The following is a 24,253-nucleotide window of genomic DNA, read 5'->3' as shown; positions in this document are numbered from 1 at the left end:
GCTGGATGACATGCCAGAGCCCTGTAGTGTCAGGATCCAGTGTTTTTATTGTGGTTGTGTGAGGAGGAAGCAGGAGGAGAGAAGCCCCAGTGTTGTTCTTGAGGATGTGGAAGGAGAAAGCAGGAGGAGTGAAGCCCCAGTGTTGTCATTGGGGATGTGTAAGGAGGATGTAGGCTGAGTCAGTTCCCAGTGTTATTATTGAGGATCTATAGTGATGAAGCAGGAGGCATGGATGGGGACAAGTCAGGAGGCAGCAAAGTGTGACAGACCACAATTGTCTTGATGGGGACAAGTCAGGAAGCAGCAGGGAATGAGAGGCCCCTGTTTTGTGGATGAGGACGTCAGGAGGCAGCAGAGTGTGGCAGGCTGAAGTTTTGAGGATGGGGACAAGTCGGGAGGAAACAGGGTATGACAGGCCCCAGTTTTGTGGATGGGGACAATTCAGGAGGCAGCAGAGTGTGACAGGCTGAAGTTTTGAGGGTGGGGACAAATCAGGAGGAAACAGGGTGTGATAGGCCCCAGTTTTGTGGATGGTGGCAAGTCAGGAGATAGCAGGATTGGTCAGACTGCAGTGAAGGTAAACAGGGTAAGGCAGGCAGAAAGTAGCAGTTCAGGTTGGACCCAGTAATGATGTTGTGGGCTAGGCAGGCAGAAAGTGTAAATGCATGTTTGTCCCAGTGAAATTGCTATGGGCTAGGCAGGCAGAAGGTATCACTGCATGTTGGCCCTGGTGATGTTGCTAAAGACAAGGCAGGAGAAAGCAGGATGTGTTCCACATCTGCCATCTCGGGCCTGGACAGCAGCCGTAGAGTAATTTTTGAAATGTGGCCCTACTGGCGGTGTTAGGGACACATCCGGATTCAGCAATTAGTATATTGTGACCCTTGTGCTGGCTGTTTGGCCGAGGAGGCAGCACCATATGGTTGTTGAAGTGTGGCTCAACTGGCAGTGTTGGGGACATAGCAGGACTCAGAATTGCATGTGTTCCAGCCCTGGATCTGGCATATCAGGCCTGGGTGACATTAACAGTGTTGTTGTTGAAGTGTGGCTCAACTGGCAGTGTTGGGGACACAGCAGGGCACAGTATTACATGTGTAACAGCCTGGAGCTGGCATCTAGGCCCTGGTTGGTAGCAGCAGTGTGGTGGTTGAAGAGTGGCCCAACTGGCAATGTTAGGAACACAGTAGGATTCAGCATTGCATGTGTTCCAACCCTGGATCTAACATCTCGAGCTTGGGCGATGACAGCAGCACTGTGGTTGTTGAAGTGTGCCCAATTGGTAGTGTTTGGGACACAGCAGGACTCAGCATTGCATGTGTAACAGTCCTGGATCTGGCATCTAGGGCCTGGTTGGTACAGCAATGTGTTGGTTGAAAAGTGGCCAACTGGGGATGTTGGGGATACAGCAGGACTCAGCATTGGTGTATTGTAGCTCTCACACTGGCTTTTTGGGCCTGGGAGGCAGCAGCAGTCTGGTTCTTGAAGTGTGGCCCAACTAGCAGTGTTGGGGATGCAGCAGGATCCTTTATTGGTGTGTTGTGGCCCTTGGATTGGCTATTCGGGCCTGAGAGGCAGCAAACGTGTGGTTGTTGAAGTGAGGCCCAACTGGCATTGTTGGAAACAAGGTAGGACTCAGCAATGAATGTGTTCCAAACCTACTTTTGGCATCTTGGGCCTTGGTGCCAGCAGTAGTGTGATTCTTGAAATCTGGCCCAACTGGCTATGTTGGGCACACAGCAGGACTCAACATTGTTATGTTGTGGCCCTCTGACTGGCAATTTCAGTCTGGGGAAGCAGCAGCAGTTTGGTTATTGAAATGTGACACAACTGGCAGTGTTGGGGACTCAGCATTATTGTATTGTGGCCCTTGGATTGCCTTTTCGGGTTGGTGAGGCAGCAGCAGCGTGGATGTTGAAGTGTGGCCCGACTGGCATTGTTGGGGAATAGCAGGACTCAGCATTGCAATTCTTCCAGCCCTGGATCTGTATTTTTGGGCCTGGGAGGTAGCAGCAGTGTGGTTGTTGAAGTATGGTCCAACTGGCAGTGTTGAGAAGATAGCAGTACTCAGCATTGGAATGTTGTGGCCTTCAGATTGCCTCTTGGCCCTAAGACGCAGCAGCAGTGTTGCTATCTAGGAGAACTGTGAATTGATGATTTTGTAGGTAGGATTTCAGCCAGGAGAGTGCAAGTCCAGTGATACCAATACTGTTGAGGATGTTAAGGAGGATGGTGTGGTTAACAGTATCGAACGCTGCAGAGATGTCTAGCATAGCAAGGAGGTAAGAGGTACCTGTGTCAGTTCCCTTAATGATGGTGTCAGAAAAGGAGAGAAGTAGGGTCTCGGTGCTGAGATGCTTTCGAAAGCCATGTTGTGTGGGGGGCAGAAAGTTGTGTTGTTCAATGTAATCAGAAAGTCGAGAATTAACGAGTTTTTCTAGAATTTTAGCGAGGAGGGGAAGGTTGGAAATGGGTCTGAAATTGGAAAGAGTGGAGGGGTCAAGGGTGGGTTTTTTAAGGATAGGTTTAACTACTGCATGTTTGAGTGAATTGGGGACCAAGCCCTGTTCTAGTGAGCAATTCAGTATGAGGGATAGGGGTTTGGAGATAGTTTTGTGAATGGAGATAAGAAGTTTGGACGGGATGGTTTCAGCGGGATGGGAGGATGGTTTCATTTTTTTTAGGATGTTTTCTATTTCCAGGGAGGAGGATACGTCAAAGATAGGTAAGGTTGCCGATAAAGGATTGAGGAGAGGTAGGTTCACATTATTAGGGTTAGGGGAGAAATGTGCGGTGAGGGAGGAGATTTTGTTTTTGAAGAAGTGTACGAGTTCATTGCAGCGGTTCTTAGAGGTAGTGACTTGGGATTGTGACGAGGAGCAGTTGGTAAGGTCTGTGATCAATGAAAAGAGGGCTCTGGGATTGTTTTGGAAGCCATGTATCTTTTTGGAGTAGTATTCTCGTTTAGTGACGAGGATGGTGTTCCTGTATTCGTGCATAAGTTGGTAGTAGGTTGTTTTGTGAGTTGGGGAGGGGAGTTTGCGCCAGCGTCGTTCAGCCTTTCTAAGGCGGGACTTGAGATTTCTCAGTTCGGGTGAAAACCAAGGTTTTTTATTTGGATGGGCTGTTTTGATTGTTTTTGTCGTAATGGGGCAGAGGGTGTTAGCAATGTTTAAGGTAAGGTTGTTCCATGAGGAGAAGGCATTGTCTGGTGATGATAGATTGAGTTGGTCGATGATGTGGGAGCAGGCCTGTGAGAGGGAATCTAGGGAGCATGGTTTACGATATTTGAGGGATAGGGGTATGGTGGGGTATGGTAGGGGAGGCAGGAGTGGGTGTGGGAAGTGCAAGGGTAGTACGAATGATGGAGTGGTCAGACCAGGATACAGGAAGGCATGTTGGAGAGTGGATGGTTTTGATGGGTGAATTTGTAAAGATGAGATCTAGGGTATGTCCGGCTTTGTGTGTGGGGGCGTGTATGGTTTGGGAAAAGCCCATTGCTTCAAGTGAGGAGATAAAGGCTTCACATGCCGGAGATTGGGGGGTGGCATCAACGTGCAGGTTAAAGTCTCCAAGGAGGATAGTGGGTAGGTCTGGCGAGAGGGAGTTTGCGAAGAATTCGACCAGAGGGGAGGAGTCTTTTTCTAGTAGTCCAGGAGGGGTGTAGATAATGCAGACTTGGAGAGATTTAGATTTAGAGACCAATTTCATATTGGTTGGGGAGGTTGCAAATATGGGGTATAAGCTTAAGGTCCTTTTTTGCAGCTAGGAGTAATCCACCACCTCTTTTCTTCTTACGCGGAATGGAAAAGAGGTCGTATGTGTTGGTGGGTAGTTGGTTTATAAGGGGGGTGTCATGGGGCCTGAGCCAAGTCTCTGTTACTGCACAGATATCTTGGTTGGAATTGGTTAGGAGGTCATAGAGAAGATGTGTTTTTTTTTGCAAGGACTGGGCATTGAGCAGAAGAATAGATATAAGTGAGAGGCCTAGGAATTGGGTTAGGGGGGAAATTGATATTGGGATAAGCCTTCTTTGTAGATGTGCTGGCGAGTAGGCAACAGGCGGTGTCTGGTTTGTGGTGTATTTGTGATGGGGGGGTAGGGGACAGTTGCAGTGAAAGGGTGGCATTGTAAATCAATTTGTGCGGGATGGAGGGTGGGGTGCTAGGGGCAAGTTGTACATTAATGGTAGGGAAGGAAAGGCGCGAGGGGGTGAGGGATAATGGTGGGAGAAGATAAATGGAGATACGTTTAAATGAGACGGTGGTGCGAGGCACTAAAGAGGCGCACGAAGGGGCGCACAAAGGGGCAGGCCCCTTTGTTGCGCTCCTTCGTGCGCGCGACACCAGGAGGAGAGACTCTATTTAGGTCCGTGGGACGCCGGAGGATGACGTCTGTCGCGGCGCCAGGAAGCCGATTGGGCACCTCGTTTGCGGAGGAGGACGGCCAGAAGGAGCGGAGGGCCCAAGGACCTGCCTCGTGGTCGGTGGGTGAGCCCGTGGGGGGTAAGGGCAGAAATTAAAATGGCCTTACCCCGACGGGCTTAAGCGCCGACCGCGCAGGCCTTCTGCTGCTGCCCCGAAGCTGCTGAGCCGCTGGTGCTGAAAAAGGACGTCGCCGGGAGGAGAGAGTCTATTTAGGGCCGTGGGACGCCGGAGGATGAAGTCGGTCACGGCGCCAAGAAGCCGATTGGGCGCCTCGTTTGTGGAGGAGGACGGCCAGAAGGAGCGGAGGGCCCAAGGACCTGCCTCGTGGTCGGTGGGTGAGCCCGTGGGGGGTAAGTGCAGAAATTAAAATGGCCTTACCCCGACGGGCTTAAGCGCCGACCGCGCAGGCCTTCTGCTGCTGCCCCGAGGCTGCTGAGCCGCTGGTGCTGAAAAAGGACGTCGCCGGGAGGAGAGAGTTTATTTAGGGCCGTGGGACGCCGGAGGATGACGTCGGTCGCGGTGCCAGGAAGCCGATTGGGTGCCTCGTTTGCGGAGGAGGACGGCCAGAAGGAGCGGAGGGCCCAAGGACCTGCCTCGTGGTCGGTGGGTGAGCCCGTGGGGGGTAAGTGCAGAAATTAAAATGGCCTTACCCCGACGGGCTTAAGCGCCGACCGCGCAGGCCTTCTGCTGCTGCCCCGAAGCTGCTGAGCCGCTGGTGCTGAAAAAGGACGTTGCCGGGAGGAGAGAGTCTATTTAGGGCCGTGGGACGCCGGAGGATGACGTCGGTCGCGGCGCCAGGTAGAGTTAGGGTCCTTGTGTGGGGAAAAATGAAAGCTCTATTTCCACCTGCTCTGGACAAGCAATTGTAGCTTTCTGCTTGAATATTGCAGTGACATCATGGCTTTAGCATGCTCCCCCATTCCAGATATTGCTGGCTTAAGAATGATTTTGCATGTCTGAAAGGGGATAATGAGCTTCTTGTGTATTGTTCTGTGCTTCATAATGTATTATGTGCCTGGGAAAAGAGTCTGCCTACAATCCTGAATTCAGGGGTTGATTCCGCTTCTTCAAACTACAGCCTCTTCCAGATTAAGGATTTGAATAATTTAATTAACCCAATGAAGTGAATATTTTTAGGATAGAAGATTTTCTACATTTCAAGTGGGGTGAATGGAGCCCCTAGTGAACAACATATTACACTTACATATGTAGCAATGAACAGTATTTTATAATAAAGAACCATTCTATAGTGCCATTTAATGACGTAAGTGCAGTGCTACTGACTGGCCTCAGACATTGTGCAGAAGAGAAAAATAAATTCCTGGAGAACAGTCATTCCTGAACATACCCAGATCAGTCCAGACCAGTGGGTTATGCATCCCTACCAGCAGATGGAGTCAGAGAACAAAATACTTTGGGCACTGCTACATAACCAAGAGTGCCACCTGCAGTCCCTCAGTATTTCTCTGACTCCAGCAGATGGTAGAGATGCATTCCTGCAGTCCATTAGTTAGCTAGTTACAGTAGTGATAGAAAGAAGGAATAAGTTAGGGAAAGTTTTTGGTTAGCTAGTTCCTTTGCTTCCAGAGGTGTTTGGCACCTTCGTGGGCCATCCCTCTGGGAAGCCGGGCATCCAGGGGGTTGGACACTCCTGTCAGTATCTTGCCTGCAGAGGTCCAGTGGCTCGACAGCCAGGGGCTCCTGGTTCCCTCGTCCACTGCGGTGGTTCCTCTTCTTCGGCTCCCAAAGGATTCTAGGAGACTTCAGTAAAGTTTGTTTAAAAAAAAAAATAGTAAAATCAGTTTGAGGACTTCCTCCAGGTAGGTGGAGTCTGTGCAGGGCCGGGCCGTGCAGTTGTCGGCAGCTGGACTAGGAAGGGAGCCTGAACCCCAGCGGCCCTTGTCGGCATCCCGGGGCTCCAGGTAAGTCGGCAAGAGGGGGGAGGGGAGGTTTTTGTGCATTTTTTCTATTCTTGATTGGCGCGTTTCTCTCCTGCTCCATCGGGCGTCAGGCATTGGATTTCGACAGGGAGGGTTGCTTTCAGCTCCTCTTACTAGTAAGAGAATTCTTTTGCTTACATTTTATTTTTTGCTTGGCACCTGCGTGGCGCTGCGGATCAGGGCACGTCTCCCCGAAGCAAGATGGCGGCGTGCCGTGCGTGTGGCGCGACAAGACAAGCGCTGGATGGGATTTTCTTTGTCCTGCCTGTTCTTCTGGGCAGGAGGGACCATCTTCAGGGGATAGGACTGGTAGGCATGGCCTCAGGTCCTCCGGATCGCTGCTCCCTCCTGGGGGGGCCACCAGCAGCGGGATGAGGAAGCCCCCTGCCCCCTGTTCTTTCTCCCATGGAACAGGATTGTTCGTTGGGGGTGGACTCTGGCCCCTCCGGATCCCTCGGCTGAGGGTGGAGGGGACCCAGAGGAGTTGAGTGCGGAGTTTGTGCTGCTGCTGCACCAGGCTTTCCTAACTAGGAAGCAGGTGGCATTAAAGAGAGCAGCACAGCCTGATTTCTCATCAGAACCTCTACCTAAGCATGCGTCCCAGGGGCTTGCGGAGGCGCAGCCACCGTTGGGGATGCCAGGTCCACGAGGGGACACCGCGGTGCTTCCCTTGGATCCGGACCCTAGGGTTCCATTGGATGTGGATGATGGGATCCAGGACAACCATAATAAATAAAACCTCCTCTCACTAGCACTAACTCGTATGCAATAATGGAATGTAAACACGAATCAACCAACCTCAAACCCTCTCTCACTAATTCCTGCTGAATATTTATCATACTATTACCATTCACAACTGTCATATTTATTCATTTGATTACCTATGTACCGTTTCATAGTCTTATTTTTTCACTTGCTATTCTAATGTATCAATAGGCTGAAATGTAAATATTGTGCTGTTCAATTTCTCCCCTTCCATCCCAAGTTTATTTTCCTTGTTTTTTGTAACTTTCCCTCTCCCTTTTTCTGATTCACTGTATTTAAAGTTCAAGGTTCTTATTGAAAATATTGTTTTTTACGTTACGTTATGCTTTACACTCCTTGTTATTTGTAAACCGGGTTGATGTGATGCCTATCATGAAACTCGGTATAACAAAAACAATAAATAAATAAAATAAATAACCAGGACCCTGACAAGCTGCCCTCCTTGGAGGGGATGACCCCTCCGTGGTCCGCTTGTTTAAGCTTATTCCCCAGGTTTTGGAAGTTCTGGGGATTAAAGTGGCCCATGAGGAGTTGGACAGCGAAGGGATTAACCCGGTCCTGGATGGGATACAGGGTCCGACGTCCTCTTTTCCACTACCTAAGAAGGTGTGCAAGCTGGTTACCCGGGAGTGGGAGGCGCCAGACGTGGGTTTGAAGGTTGGCAGAGCAATGGCGAAGATTTATCCCCTCTCGCAGGACATGTTAGATCTCCTGAAGGTGCCAAAGGTGGACACGGTGGTGTCGGCCGTCACGAAGAAGACCTCTATCCCGGTGGCCTGTGTGGCGGCGCTGAAGGATATTCAGGACTTCAAGCTGGAGATTCAGCTTAAACGAGTTTTTGAAGTCTCCGCCTTGAGTCTGCGAGCGGCTGTGTGTGCCAGTCTTATGCAGAGAGCATGTCTGTGTTGGATCCAGGAGACATATGGGTCGCAGAGCGCTATTGGGGGCGGGCCTTTGCAGGCCACTCGATTGGAGGCTGGTGTGGCGTATGTCGCAGATGCTCTATATGATTTGGTTTGCACTTCAGCACATAGCATGGTATCAGCGGTCTCGGCACACAGATTGCTCTGGTTGAGACATTGGTCAGCGGATTTATCCTCCAAATCGCAACTTTGTAACCTTCTCTTCAAGGGTAAGCTTCTCTTTGGGGAAGACCTGGATCAATTGGTGAAGTTGCTTGGGGAAGCCAAGGGCCACCTCGACCTCGTTTTCATCTGGGGAGGTCGTCCACTCCTTTGGGATCCAGGCCGGTTTCGGGGCGGCAGCAGTCCTTTCGTGACGCCCAGGCAGAGATTCCACGTTGCTGGTCTTGGAAAACCCTCCCAATGAAGCCAGGGGCACCCATTCCGGCGTACAAGCTGTCAGAGGCAGATTGTCGAGCTTTTACACAGAGTGGGAGAAGATTACCGCGGACTGAAGGGTTTTGGACGTGGTACGGGACGGTTACACTCTCGAATTTTTCCGCCCGGTGCGGGAGGCCTTTGTGGAGTCTCGCATAGCTTCACGAACCAAGCTCAAGGCAGTTCAGGGGACCCTGCAATGGCTTCTCGACCTCCGAGCAATTGGTCCAGTTCCCCTAGCGGAACAGGGCCAGGGATGGTATTCATTATACTTTGTGATTCCCAAGAAAGAGGGCACCTTTCACCCCATCCTGGATTTGCAGAAGGTGAACCAGTGTCTGCGGGTTCCCTGTTTTCGCATGGAGGCCTTGAGAACAGTGATAGCCGTCGTGTGCAAGGGGATGTTTCTAGCATCACTAGACCTCACCAAGGCGTATCTCCACATCCCGATTCTCCAGGATCATCAGCACTTCCTCTGTTTCAAGGTCCTGGGTCAACATTTCCAGTTTCAGCCTCTGCCGTTCGGCCTGGCTCCACGTACCTTCACCAAGGTCATGGTGGTCGTGGCGGCCTTTCTGCGCAAGGAAGGTGTCCTGGTACACCCATAACTGGGCGATTGGCTGATCCGAGCGAAGTCACAGGAGGACTGTATTCGATCAGTTTGGAGGGTCCTCCTCACCTTGAATTCGCTCGTCTGGGTCATAAATGTCCAGAAGAGTCACTTGGAGCCCTCGCAGTCGCTGGTTTACTTGGGGGCGCTCTTTGATACATTCCATGGCAAGGTGTCGCTGGCGTCGGGCCGTATAACGAAGTTACAGGGTCTAGTCATGGCCCTTCTGCTCCGGAAGTCCCCGACGGTTTGGCATCACTTACAGGTCTTGGGATCCATGGCCTCCTCCTTGGATCTGGTCCTCTGTGGTATTTGCTCATTAGCGGCTGTTGCAGCGAGTGCTGTTGTCGAGGTGGAGTCCGGTGTCAGAACAATTCCAGGTGCCATTGCCGCTGCTTCCTGATTCCAGTCAGTCTGTCATGGTGGCTGGTACATGACAACCTCACACGGGGTGTGGACCTGGATCCACCAAATTGGATAGTTATCTCCACGAATGCCAGCCTCTCCAGTTGGGGAGCGGTTTGCCAGAACAAATCCACACAAGGCCTTTGGTCGAAGACAGAGAGTTCCTGGTCCATCAATCGTCTCGAGATGAGGGCCATCCGGTGGGCTCTCCGGGCGTTTCTTCCCCTCATCAGAGACTCCATGGTTAGGATATTTTCAGACAATGCGACAACGGTGGCCTATATCAACCGTCAGGGCGGGATGAAGAGTCTGGCGGTGGTGCTGGAAGCAAGGTTGCTGTTTGCCTGGGCAGAACACCATCTCAAGGGTATCACTGCATTGCATGTCGTGGGTGTAGACAACACGCAAGCGGATTTTCCCAGCAAGCAATGTCTTGATCCAGGGGAGTGGGAGCTGGCCCCCGAAGCTTGGAACCTCATTTGTGCCTGGTGGGGCGCACCACAGTTGGATCTCATGGCAACTTGGACCAATGCCAAGACGTTTTGCTTCTTCAGCCGTCGTCAAGAAGTGGACTTGGTGGGGTTGGATGCCCTGGTGGCCCTTGGCCCATGGGGATTCTGCTCTATGCCTTTCCTCCCTGGCCTCTCAATGGGCGACTTCTGTGCCACATAGAGCATCATCCAGGCTGCGTGGTGTTGGTAGCGCTGGAGTGGCCACATCATTCTTGGTTCGCGGACTTGGTGAGGTTAGCGTTGGAAGGTCCGCTTCAGCTGGCTCATCTACCGCGGCTGCTTTACCAAGGACCCATATATTCGGATCGGGAGGATCACTTCTCTCTCGTGGCTTGGCTTTTGAGAGGCAGTGATTGTGAGTGAGAGGTTATTCAGAGCCGGTTATTGCCACTCTTCTTCAAGCATTCTGACCATCTACTTCTATGGCTTATGTCAGGGTCTGGAAACTTTTTGAAGCATGATGTGGCAAGCACTTACTTGACCCTTTGACAACAGAGATTCCACACGTGCTGGAGTTTCTACAGCAAGGTTAGCTGAGGATTTGGCCTACAATTCTCTTCGGGTTCAAGTGGTGGCGTTAGGTGCCTTGCAGGTTAGGCTCCGCAGTCGATCGCTTGCGGTGCACCCAGATATTGCTTGTTTTTTGAAAGGGGTCAAGCATTTGCGTCCACCTCTCCGTCAAATATGTCCAAGTTGGAACTTGAATCTGTGCTTCGAGTTCTTTGTGAAGCTCCTTTGCGTAGGGCTCTGCTTAAGGATTTGACCTTAAAGACGGTATTCCTGGTTGCCATTTGTTCTGCACGACGAATTTCAGAGTTGCAGGCTTTGTCGTGTAGGGAGCATTTCCTTCGGATTTATGGTGATAGAGTCTCGCTCCGCACAGTGCCTTCCTTTGTTCCCAAAGTGGTGTCTGCCTTTCATGTTAACCAGGAGGTGGAGTTTCCTGGTTTTCTGCACTGGGCTCGTGAATCCTCGCAGGGAAGGGATCCTCATCTTTTGGATGTCCGTTGTACTTTTTTGCGCTATTTGGAGGTGACCAATGATTTCAGGAGGTCAGATCATCTGTTTGTCTTGTTCAGGGGTCCTAAGAAAGGTGATAAGGCTTCCAAAGTGACGATTTCTTGCTGGAATAAGGAGGCTGTTTCTTATGCCTATGTTGCCCGAGGGCATCAGGTGCCCGTGGGTCTGAGAGCTCATTCCACTAGGGCCCAGGCTACCTCCTGGGCTGATTGTCAACTTCTGTCACCTCAGGAGATTTGCAGAGCGGCAATTTGGTCCTCTCTCCACACTTTCACCAGGCATTATCGCTTGGATGTTCGGGCGAATGATGAATCGTCCTTCAGGGAGAGTGTTTTGAGAGCGGGACTTTCAGGTTCCCACCCAGGGTAGTGTGGCTTGGGTACATCCCACTGGTCTGGAATGATCTGGGTATGTTCAGGAAATGAAAATTGGTTCTTACCTGCTAATTTTCATTCCTATAATACCACAGATCAGTCCAGAGGCCCGCCCTCTTTTCAGACTCTGAAAGACTGCCTTGAGAGGAAGGACTTATCTGAAGATATTTTTCTTAGCATGCTATTCCTAATGCTTCTGTGGGAGCAGGAGCCCACTAGGTCTGTTGCCGTTTAACTCTTTCATTTCGGGCGAGGGGTTGGCAGTTATGTTGGGTTCCAACCCACTTCGCCCATTAGTTAGGATAGTTCAATTTTGTGTGAGAGCTTGTGGACAGGCCAATACTGAGGGTCTGCAGGTGGCACTCTCAGTTATGTAGCAGTGCCCATAGTTTTTGTTCTCTGACTCCATCTGCTGGTAGGAATGCATAACCCACTAGTCTGGACTGATCTGTGGTATTACAGGAAAGAAAATTAGCAGGTAAGAACCAATTTTCATATATGTGTACAGTACTACATTATATATTTTACAATAATGCAGTTCAACATAGTTGTTCTCTGTAGTGACATAGAGTAGAGGAGCAGCCTAGTGGTTAGAGCAGTGGGCTGTAAACCAGGGTTCAAATCCTGCTGCCACGCCATGTGACCTTGGGCAAGTCACTTCACCCACCATTGCCTCAGGTACAAACTTACCGGGTCATTCATCAAAATGCATTAGGGGCTTATGGCGCCATAAAAAGCTCTAATGTGAGTATGTCATGCAATATCGCATGCTGTATACGATAATTAGCATGTCCCCACCCAAATACCCTCCCCTATTACAATGACCTTATTTGAATGCATGAAACAAGGTCAACTAGGCAACTCTATGCTAATATTTTATCGTGGCTGACTGAGAAGATGGTCAACCGCGATAAAATAACTATACCTCTTTGGCGTGCATTAGATGTGCGGCAGGAGGCCTGGGACGCTAATGCAGGTCCCAAGGTTCCCGTTGCCCATTTAAAGTGGCAGGGGAAAAAATAATATTTTTAAAAAAGACAACAATATGCAGGCGAATGGGAAGGTTGAGTGTGGGTCATTGCTGACCTTCTTTTCAACCCGGGGCCGCTGGTCAAGGCAGTCCCGACTCTCAAAACTAAAGTTAAAAGTAAGCACGTGTGGCAGCAACCCTTCCCCTGATGTAGTAAGACCCCTTCCCCACGGCCCCCCTGATATAGCAAGGCACCCCTCCAGAGACCCCCTTACCTTCTAATGGTTTCTGCATCGGGGACAGATGTGTCTTCATACCAGTCTCAGTTGGCGCCATTTTCCAAAATGGGGCTGACTGCACCTTGCCCCAGCCATGTGACATGGGAACAATTACAAGGTAAGGGGGTCTCTAGAGGGAGACTGGAGGTAGGGGGAGGTGGGGGGGACGGGACTTTCTGTATCGGGGAGCCAGATGGAGATGAACCTTGCTCTATTGGGGGCCAGAGGGAGAGGGCCTTCTTTCAGGGGAGCCAGGAAGGGGGCCTTACTCTATCTGGTGGGCTGGAGGGAGGGCCCTTCTTTTGGGGAGGCTGAGGGGAGGGGGCCTTGCTCTATCAAGGGGGCCAGGGGAAGGGGCCTTCTTCTTTTGGAGGTCCAGGAGGAAGGGACAGGGGCTCCTTGCCCTATCTGGGGAGCCAGGGGAGGGGCCTTCATTCAGGGGGCCAGGGGGGAGGGGGGAAGGACACGGCACCAGAGGGAGGTGAGCCTTTCTCTATTGGGGGGCCAGGGGGAGGGGCCCTTCTTTCAGGGGGGCCAGAGAGGGGTCCTTACTCTATCTGGGGGGCCGGAGGGAGGGTCCTTCTCTTGGGAAGGCCAGGAGGGAGGGGAAGCGGGCCTTGTTCTATCAAGGGGGCCAAGGGGAGGGGCTTTCTTTCAGGGGAATAGTGGGGAGAGGGGATGTGTCCTTCCTTTATCAAGGGGACAGGGAGAGAGCCACTTCCACTGCCACGCACATACATTTTGCTTTATTTTTAGTTTTGGGGAGTCGGTGGTCAGCAATGACCTGCTCAATCTCCCCAATTGGGCACGGATAATTGTTTTGGCAGCCAGTGGCCCTTTAAGATGATGGCGGTCCCGTGAGATTTTTGACCATCAATGTGTTAAAGGGCTGTTTGCCACCTTCTTTGTGTCGCAGTGTTTGGCCGTAACACAAAAGAACACATCGTGGAGCCATGATATCTTTTCAGGGGAGGGGCCCCACTATCGTGGCTACACACACAACACAACACACACACACACACACTCCGCAATAGTGGGATGCCTCCTGCGAAGACACATTGCATTTTGATGAATCTAGGCCTTAGATTGTGAATCCACTGGGCCTAGGAAAATACCTACATTACCTTAGTTATTTATTTATTTATTTTTATATACCGATGTATCATGAGAACTTATCACCTCAGTTTACATTAGTTAACAAGTATTCATTTAAAATACTTGCATTTCCAAAATTAAATGAAAAGAAGAAATTACAATGTTTCATAATAATTTAAATACAAATAAAATAGTAAAAATTAATCTTAAAATTTACGCAGTTAAAGATGTAGGAAAGTAAGATTACCTGAATGTAATCTTTCTTTGAAGTGCCTGAAAAGTGGAATATAAATAATGTTTGTTTTTAATTCTATTTCAGCTGTTGGTGCCAGTACTGACTGCTTGTCTCATGTGTTCTGTGGAACATCACCAGGTTCTGAACCAGAGACTAAAGCCATAATTAATTTTATGGAAAGTCGGAAATCTGATGTTTTATGCTACCTATCCATTCATTCATATGGCCAGTTAATTATTATTCCATATGCCTATGGATCACAAGCAAATAATCACAAGGAGCTGGTAAGGCAAAGGGATCCACTAATAAGAGCCCTGAGAGCTAGTTCACATTCTAGCAAACAGTGAGATAATACTATACTTTCTCTTCCCTATACTAATCCCAGCTTCAATAGCAAATTCCAGTTATTAAGTTTTGTGCTGAAAATGCTAAAGATTTGCCAAAATGTAATGATTTCTGTAACTCCAGAGTCATCAGGTCTGTCACATTGGGCCTCATTTACCAATATCGCATTGGTAACGCATTAAGGGGCGTGTCCCATGCAAATGAGGCTTTTTTTGTGCAGTGGGGAAACATCGCGTGCGGCGATGTTTTCGCGATTTGCGCAAATGGATTCGCAAATCGCGAAAACATCGTGCACCGCGATAAAACAACCAATGAAACAGCCTATTTCCACTCTTAGGTGCTGCAAGGAGAGAGAGAGAGAGAGAGAGAGAGAGAGAGAGAGAGAGAGAGAGAGAGAGAGAGAGAGAGAGAGAGAGAGAGAGAGAGAGAGAGAGAGAGAGAGAGAGAGAGAGAGCACCTTGCTATAGTGCCTATGCCCTAGACAAGTATTTGTATCCCTATGGGAGGGCCACCTAGTAACTCGAGGTGGGGATTAGGTATGAGCGTAGGGGGTTGGGGGCCACTTTCACATTCAACATGAGACGTACGGAAAGAACAGTGGTCTCTAGTGAAGATTTGCTGGCCGTCGGAGTGAGGAAACTCACTCCAAGAAGAGATTTGGGCAACGTTCTCTCCACCTAGCTTGATGGACTCTCTACCTGGGCAACAACAAGCTAGGTGGAGAGAACGTTGCCCAAATCTCTTCTTGGAGTGAGTTTCCTCACTCCGACGACCAGCAAATCTTCACTAGAGACCACTGTTCTTTCCGTACGTCTCATGTTGAATGTGAAAGTGGCCCCCAACCCCCTACGCTCATACCTAATCCCCACCTCGAGTTACTAGGTGGCCCTCCCATAGGGATACAAATACTTGTCTAGGGCATAGGCACTATTGCAAAGCTCTCTCGCTCTCTCTCCCCCCCCCCCCCCCCCCCCCCCCCGGCTGTTTCGTGGCACACGATAACTGTTTCCCGTTTTACATATGCTCCGCCCCAACTCCGCCCCCATTGTGAGGTTAACTTCTGATCCAAAACATTAATCAATTTTTCACTCGTTTCCTTCAAAACTTCCCTCACTCCCATGCATTTCATTGGACACGAATATAGCATTTTTTTCCTTCCTCAGGTCTACCTTTTAAGGGATTTAAATGTTGACATGATTATATATCTCAAGATATACTTTATACAGAAGTCACTGGTACTCTGAAACCAAGAAGTAAAAGTTTAAACTGAAAGCTACAATAGTATATATACTGGCAATAGACATTGATTTTTAAAAATATATAATAAATATGCTATACCTTCTCTTTCAAAACATACTCAGACCAGATGAGAAATACATTATGAACTATAGGAGCCAACTTCTGAAAATGATTGGGGGTGCTAAACCAAGCACACATTAGAGCACCTTCAGTAAAAAATGTAGAAAAAACACAATGGGACATTAGCATGACATACCAGCCTACATTTAAATGTCCCGAAATGAGCAGGTGATGTTTACATGGAGAAGAGTCATGTGGCCAAAACAAAAGCTAGGATTCAGAAAGCATTCAGTTATTCTTCTCCCCAACCCAGCTCATCCCCACCAATCTCCTTCCCCCTCTCCTCCATCTGCAGCCCATCCACACCATAGGTTCTGCCCCCCACTCTCATCTGTCCACACCACTTCTTTCTCAACTTCCCCTTTTCTCTCACATTCTCCTAGTTTCTTCTTCCCATTTTATCCTCTCCTTACTCCAGCTGTTTATTTTTAATATGTCCCTCTTCTATAGGGGCATACTTTCACTTTTATATTTGGCAGCAGGGGGTTTAATACCCCCTGTTTAATACCCCCTGCTACCCCTCTACCTGCTCCTCTCATTGCCCATTGCTATTAATTGCATCAGTAGCATGAAATCTTCTTGGTGTTTGGGTAATTGCCAGGTTCCCTGTATGTACCGGGATCAGTCCAGACTCCTGGGTTTTGCCTCCCCACCAGCAGATGGAGACAGAGAAAGTTGCGGCAGACTCTGCCATATATACCCAGGTGCCACCCACAGTCTGCTAGTATTACTCTGTCTCCAGCAGATTGTAGGGTGGCCAAACTCACAGTCTGGGTTAGATTACTTAGTAGTTAGGTTTTTTCCTTTTTTTCTGTTGGTCAAAAGTTATAAAGCTTTTAATTAAAAAAAAAATAATAATAATATTGAAAGTTTAGACAGGATCTCCTTTTTTTCTCAGAAGATTGCCGGTGTGAGAGCTTCAGCCTCCCAGGGGGTCGGCAAGTCCTGAGGGGACTATCCCCCCTGGTGTGAGGCGGCTGTGGCAGGGGCTGAGAGCCCTCTTTTGCCTAGTGCAGCAGACTCGGGGGTGATACCGGGGAGCCCGGATCACTCACCCCAGCATCACCGGCCAAGGATCACCACAACAGACCGGCAAGTTAAAAAAAACCCAAAAAACAAACAGATTTACTTAATTTTATCTCTCTGTTGTCTCTTTGCTGTGGCTGTGTGGGTGCTGCCATTAATCGCTCGTCGGTTTCTTGCCATTTGTTGGGGTCCGTACTTTTTTTGTAGTGATGCCGCATGGAACGGCGCTCCGGTCGGGTGTGTCTGTCCCAAGACGGACTCTATTCCGCCTGCCTTCCCGGTGGCGAGGAACCCTCAGCAGGTGCTGAGGGGGTCATGATCTGAAGTCGGTCGGTAGCACTGGCAGTAGGGGAGCTACCAATTCCTCCTCCCTGTTCCTTCCTGCGGAGCGCGGGAAATGGCGCCATTTTGGGTGCCTTCTCGGCAGCGACTCAGATTGCGGTGGGGGAGGGGAATCTCCCGCCACGGCTTTCTCCTCAACATACGGCTCCGAGGCCGCGATCTAGAGCGCCGTCATAGCCCACGACACAGGGAGATACTCCTGATACTGATTCAGTAGATTTGGACTCCTCATTTTCTTCTGAATTTGTGTTGGTCATGCATAAAGCCTTTAAGGCCCGGAAAGCCAGCAAGAAACGCGCTATTCCGGTATTGGAGTCTTTAGATCCTCCTCCGCCTACGGCTCAGAAGAGGGTCGCGGCTCTCTGCGACGGGCAAAGAAACGTGGAGCCTTGGCGTTTTTGAACGTTGCCCTCAGATCCATGCACGGAGTGCCCCATCTGTCGCAGATGATCTGAAAGGCCTTGTCCGCCAACTCCCATTCTCCAGGATCGAGAAGATGCCGACTTAGAAAATCCATGTGAACGTTGTCGACTCCAGCAATGTGGGACACTGCTATGCTGAGGAGATTCTGCTCTGCCCACATGATTAACCATCGAGCTTCCAGCACTACTGGCTGACTCCTCGTACTTCCTTGGCGATTGATGTATGTGACCATGGTTGCATTGTCGGTCAGTACCCTGACTGCCTTCCCCCTGACAAGCTGGGAGAACGCTAACAACGCCAGTCAAACCGCTCTGGTTTCCGGACAATTGATGGACCACCAAGATTCTGCTGGGGACCAGCAGCCCTGTACCGACTGCCAAAGACAAACTGCTTCCCAGCCGGACAGTGTGGCATCCGTAGTTACCACCGTCCAATCCGGTAGAACCAAGGGAACTCCCCAGCTCAAATTGTCTGAAATGAGCCACCAATCCAGATTGGAGCGAGCGGCCTCCGTCAGAGGCAATTGCAGGTGGAACTGTTTGGAAACCAGATTCCAGCGGGAAAGTAAGGCTGATTGTAATGGGCTCATGTGAGCGAAGGCCCATGGAACCAGTTCTAGAGTAGAAGTCATGGAACCCTGGACTTGCAAGTAGTCCCAGACTATCGGAGAACGCTTGTACAGTAAAATTCTCATCTGACCTTGCAACTTGGTAATGTGGTCGGGCATTAAGAAAACTCTCCCCTGTCGGGTGTCGAACAACGCACCCAAAAACGCCAATGACTGGGAAGGTGTTAGATGACTTTTGGAAAAGTTGACCACCCATCCTAGATTCTCCAGTACTTGCAGCACTTGCTGAACCGTGGCCTGGCAGAGCAGTTCCGACTTCGCCCGAATCAACCAATCGTCCAGGTATGGGTGGACCAACCATCCCTCTCTGCGCAACTGAGCCGCTACCACCACCATAATCTTGGTGAACGTCCTGGGTGCCATAGCAAGACCGAAAGGTAATGCCTGAAACTGGTAATGTCGACCCAGAATGAAAAATCTCAAGAACTTCTGATGATCCGGCCTGATTCCGATGTGCAGATAAGCCTCTGTCAGATCCAAAGATGCGAGAAATTCTCCCGGCCTCACCAAGGCAACAATTGACCTCAACTTCTCCATCCCAAAGCGTGGTATCCGCAGACACCTGTTGACGTGCTTTAAGTCGAGTATGGTTCTGAAGAGTCCTTCTTTCCTTGGCACGATGAAATAAATGGAGTAGTGATCTCTTCGTTGATCCGCCGGGGGAACCGGGACAATAGCTCCGAGGTCGATCAGGCACTGCAGTGTCTGTTTTACTGCTCGATTCTATGAGGCGTACCTGCACGGGGAGACCAGAAACTGAGGGTGAGGCTGGCGGACAAAATCTAAAGCTTAGCTGTGTCTTATCACAGAGAGTACCCACTGATCTGTTGTGATTTTGGCCCATTCCTTGTAAAACAGGGACAGTCTGCCTCCTATGGTCTGCCAAATCGACAGCCAAATCGGCAGCCGCAGCGTTTTGGAGAAAAGTGAGTTGGTGTGGAAATTTCTCTGCAGTTGAATAAAGGGATAAGGTGAAACTCGGGTTTGAAATGTTGGAATTATAGAAGAAAAACCAGGCGAACCACAGAGTAATTGAACAAAAACAGAACGGTAATGGAACCCTATGAGATTAACGTAGTATAAGGCTTCCTGGTGTATTTATTGGTAGAAAGCGAATATATTGGTTCAGAAGGGTCTTACATTTAACTTGCCAATGTTTATGCTTTATCCTATTTTCTTCTGTTGGATCCTTCTTCCAATTTTTGAATGAAGATCTTTTGGCTAAAATAGCTTCTTTCACCTCCCCTTTTAACCATGCCGGTAATCGTTTTGCCTTCTTTCCACCTTTCTTAATGTGTGGAATACATCTGGACTGTGCTTCTAGAATGGTATTTTTTAACAATGACCACGCCTCTTTGACATTTTTTACTTTTGTAGCTGCTCCTTTCAGTTTTTTTCTAACAATTTTTCTCATTTTATCAAAGTTTCCCTTTTGAAAGTTTAGCACGAGAGCCTTGGATTTGCACACTGTTCCTTTTCCAGTCATTAAATCAAATTTGATCATATTATGATCACTATTGCCAAGCGGCCCCACCACCGTTACCTCTCTCACCAAGTCCTGTGCTCCACTGATAATTAGATCTAAAATTGCTCCCTCTCTCGTCGGTTCCTGAACCAATTGCTCCTTAAAGCTATCATTTATTCCATCCAGGAACGTTCTCTCTCTAGCGTGACCCGATGATACATTGATATTGTTACAAAGAGTATACAGGTAAACTTAATCTTTAACCTCATAACTTCAACAACCAATAATAACTCACACTATGTAAAACACAATCTCCTAAATAAGAGCCCATCACTACACATACTCATTCTCCTGCCTTTCATCCCTCAAACGTGGGGGCAAAGATAGACTGTTCATCTCTTTTCAACCCTAGCTCTTCCGCAGTTGCTCTCTTTTGAAAGCTTAATCTACAACCCAGTACTTGACAAAACTCAATACTTTAGTCCATAAATGCTTCTTATAGCTTATGTCTACCCATGTGCCTTTCAGCACCTGAAGCACCAGACCATGCCTAACTTGCCATAGTCTACATCCTGATATGACTTTCAGCATGAAACATGTCCCCCCACTGCTATAAGCTTTTGTAAGGACAGAGCTTTCACAACAATCATCCCAGTTTCTCCCTAGAGCCCCAGACAAATCTTCATAAAGAAGGAAGGAAAAAAAGTTTTCAACTCAAAACGGCCATTTTTCTCTCAATACATTCAATCTCACTGGATGGCAACTATGCTTACAATATAAGAGAATCTCAGGATACACCACTAACAAAACAAAATGCAAAGCTTGGAAACTGAACTATAGGAATGAGCAGACTAAGAAATACAAAAATGAGGTGGTTTCATGTGCAGGATAATGAAGGAATACATAATCCACAAAACATCATCTATAGCTTGGAAACTTTTTTTTTGTGTGTGTTACCAGACCTCATGTATTATGTAAGAGAACTTTTTGTTGTGAGTATATACTCTCACTTTTTCAAAGGTATAAAATACCTATTACTACATGAATAACATAATATATAGTCTTGTAGAACCTTTATAATCATTGGTCTTGGTTTCACATGGTTTTTTTTAAGTATTTAGTAAACTTATTTTTTTTAACACTTATCCTTTCAAGTTGAGCGATTAGGACGCTGAAGGAGCGATCATGCTATTCTTCCCGACATGGCTCGTGTTTCTTAAATGCTTCATCAGGGGTGATATATCATTTCTTTTAATTCTGCATAATAGAAAAACAACTTGTGTTAACATGCTGACTTATTAATATAACGTTTAACCATTATCCAGTATACAAATGCTCCAAAATTTTATGCTGTCACTCGTTCCCTTCTTTCAGCGTTTCCGAAGCGATCCTCCAATTTGTTTTTAACCAGGCTGTTTTTAAACCAGCCTTTGGATGTCAGAGCAACCAATAATCAATCTCACAAACTGACAGGCCGATTCAGTAAAGTCCGCGGGAGACGCGGTAGATGACGCGGTAAAAATGGGGAAAAGGAGGCGCTAGGGACACTAGCGCGTCCCTAACGCCTCCTTTTTGACAGGAGCGGCAGCTGTCAGCGGGTTTGACAGCCGACGCTCAATTTTGCCGGCGTCGGTTCTCGAGCCCGCTGACAGCCACGGGCTCGGAAACCGGACGCCGGCAAAATTGAGCGTCCGGTTTTTGGCCCGACAGCCGCGGGCCAAATTCAATTTTTTTTTTTTTCTTTTTTTACTTTTCGGGACCTCCGACTTAATATCGCTATGATATTAAGTCAGAGGGTGCACAGAAAAGCAGTTTTTACTGCTTTTCTGTGCACTTTCCCGGCGCTAATTTCTGAAAGTAAAATATGCGGCTTCGCTGCACATTTTAGTTTCTGTATCCCGCGCACTACCTAATAGGGCCCTCAACATGCATTTGCATGTTGAGGGCGCTATTAGGTGCCGCGGGTTAGACGCTCGTTTTCCTCCCCTTACTGAATAAGGGGTAAGGGAAAACGCGCGTCCAATAGCAGGCTAACAGTGCGCTCCATCGGAGCGCACTGTTAGCCTGTACTGTACTGTATCGGCCTGTTTATGACCAATAGTAAAACGTTACAAGTGTGTGATGTCAAATTAAAGTCACCCAATCCATTGCCTCATTCATATCCAATGGACTTTGTGCAGGCAATTTAAATATCCATTTTTGCTCACAGTAATTTAATTTTGTTTGAATGTCACTGCCCCGTTCAGAACATACCACTTGATCTAGTACAGTCCATTGTAAATGATGGAACATGTGTGAATATTGAACACAATGTTTTACCATCGGAGCTTCCACATTAACAGTATTAATTCTACTTCGATGCTCTCTTAAACGGATCTTAACATGTCTGCTTGTTCGTCCAACATCAATGGAAGGACAGGGGTACTGAATTAAATGCACAACATTGGTAGATTTACAGTTCATTATGGTTCTTTTTTTATATTGTATTCCTGTACTGGGATGTTGCCAAAATGTTCCGGTGATTGATGGTGCACACGTTGTTGGGGCTAGACTGCGGTAAGGCAAGAAGTGGACCCTTGGGCCGGCCTGCAGGCAGATCATAGAGCAGACCGGGAGGCGGAGTCAAGGCCTGGCAAGGTTTCACCCGGAGCCTGGAATCCCCCCGGGAGGAACCCGTAGGGACCCAGGCCCTTGGGACTGGGGCACAGCCGAGAGAGTCCAGAGAGGGCAAAGTCCATAGGTGGTCAGGAGAAGGTGGTGTAGGGCTCCGGGGACACAACCAGCGGCAGGCAGAGAGAGTTCAGAGAGGCCTACCGGGAACAAGGCAGGTTGCTGGCTGGCAGGCAGGTCAGAGAGGTAGGCGGAGTCTGGAACGGCGGCGAACTGGTAGGCTGGGCCGTGGGGCAGACCAGGATAGAAGCAGACGGCAGGCTAGCAGAGAAGGCCGTGAGGCAACCCAGGATCAGGGCTGGCAGCCGACTGGCAGAGAAGTCTGTGGTGAACCGGGATCAAGGCAGGCAGCTGGCTTAGCAGAGAAGTCCGTGACAAACCGGGGTCAGGGCAGGCAGCTGGCTAGCAGAGAAGTCCGTCAGGCAACCCGGGATCAGGACTGGCGGCAGGCTGGCAGAGAAGTCCGTGGCGAACCAGGGTCAAGGCAGGCGGCTGGTTAGCAGAGAAGTCCATGGCAAACCGGGGTCAAGGCAGGCGGCTGGCTAGCAGAGAAGTCCGTCAGGCAAACCGGGATCAGGAACCAAAGAGACAACGAGAATCAGCAAGCAGGAACAGGAAGCAACTAGTCAGCAGGGAACCTCGTTGCAAGGCGTCTAGTGGAGGACTGGACACCGGTTAAATCTGGAGCGGGGCGTGACGTCAGCAGGCGAGGCGGAGCCGGGCTTCCGGGTGCTGTGCGCTTAAGAGAGCCCTCCTCGCGCACACGCGCGAGGCCAGAAGGGGAAAGGCCTGTAATGGCGCCCTCCTCGTGGGAACTCCTCGGGCGGAGGCCTCGCCGAGCCAGGACCTCAGCAGAATCCTGCGGGGACTGGAGAGACGGTAAGCGGGCCTGACCCCGAACATGAGAGGGGCGGTCGGGACCGCAACACACATAACACACTCTCCACGAGTATCGTGAAATCCTTCCACTAACTCAATGTCCCCTATATGTGTTACTGTGTGGACCACATGATCCCTTATATTTTTATTTCTTGTATAAGAAAATAGAGGTAAGTCTACAAAAACATTTGAATGTAACTGTAAAATGTGCCAATGGCGTCTTATGCTGTTTGCTATTAAATAAGATTTATCTGAGTGTTGTAGGACACAGACTTCTGAAGAGACCTTTTTTCTAGATAGATATTCCAACAAAACCGATCGATCTGAATACCTAGCATGCTTATATGCTTAAAGAACTGCACTGTATGGATATCCTCTATCAAAAAATCTCATGGCCATGTCTCTTGCTTATTTTTTGAATTTGTGATTGTTTGAGTATATACTCACAACAAACAGTTCTCTAACATAATATATGAGGTTTGATAACACACACAAAAAAAAGTTTCCAAGCTATAGATGATGTTTTGTGGATTATGTATTAAGTATTACATCTTGTTGGCAGTTTAAATATAAAGGATAATAAGGAAGGCATCTTCTATTATTATTGCTACTTCTACTTTCTGTAATGCTATTTAATGTACTATGCAGCACTATACAGGTTCACATAAGTGACAGTCCCTACTCTATGGAGCTTACAGTCTAATCAAGACATATAAATGACAAATTGGCTATTTTGTTTTTTTGCTGTGATCTGTAATATAATTCATGCATTAACAGTCTTTGCTTAATTCACAGGTGAATGTTGCACGGGAAGCTGCAACAGCATTAAAAAAAATACATGGGACCAGTTATAAAGTGGGACCATTCGCTACATCATTATGTAAGTTTTAAGACTGTACCATTATTCATTAATTTATTGATTTAATTGATGGTTATTTATATTCTGCTAATCCAAAATTCTTGTTCATAGTGGAATACAACAGGATAAAAATGTATTCACTTAAAATAATAAAATTTACAAATAGAAATATCAACAAAGCTAGAGCATACAATATTTCATCCTAAAGATGCAAAAACAAATCAGCCTTCAATGAGCCTAGTCTGATAGCTTTTTATCTTGGAAAAAGGAGAGAAATCTGCTAAACTAT

At 48.5% G+C, this 24,253-nt stretch overlaps 1 protein-coding gene across 1 annotated transcript in view; it reads left to right on the top strand.

Annotated features, from left to right (window-relative positions):
- Positions 1–24,253, top strand: part of LOC115094668 (carboxypeptidase O-like) — a 107,254-nt gene that overhangs the window by 73,795 nt on the left and 9,206 nt on the right. The window contains exons 8-9 of the mRNA XM_029607920.1: positions 14,053–14,252; positions 23,901–23,985. Coding sequence (XP_029463780.1) covers positions 14,053–14,252; positions 23,901–23,985 — 285 coding nt within the window. The remainder of the gene's footprint in view (positions 1–14,052; positions 14,253–23,900; positions 23,986–24,253) is intronic.

Source organism: Rhinatrema bivittatum, chromosome 6 (genome assembly GCF_901001135.1).
Source record: "Rhinatrema bivittatum chromosome 6, aRhiBiv1.1, whole genome shotgun sequence".
Lineage (NCBI taxonomy): Eukaryota > Metazoa > Chordata > Amphibia > Gymnophiona > Rhinatrematidae > Rhinatrema > Rhinatrema bivittatum.
Note: the sequence above shows the minus strand (reverse complement) of the source record. Positions and strands in the feature narration are given on the sequence as shown.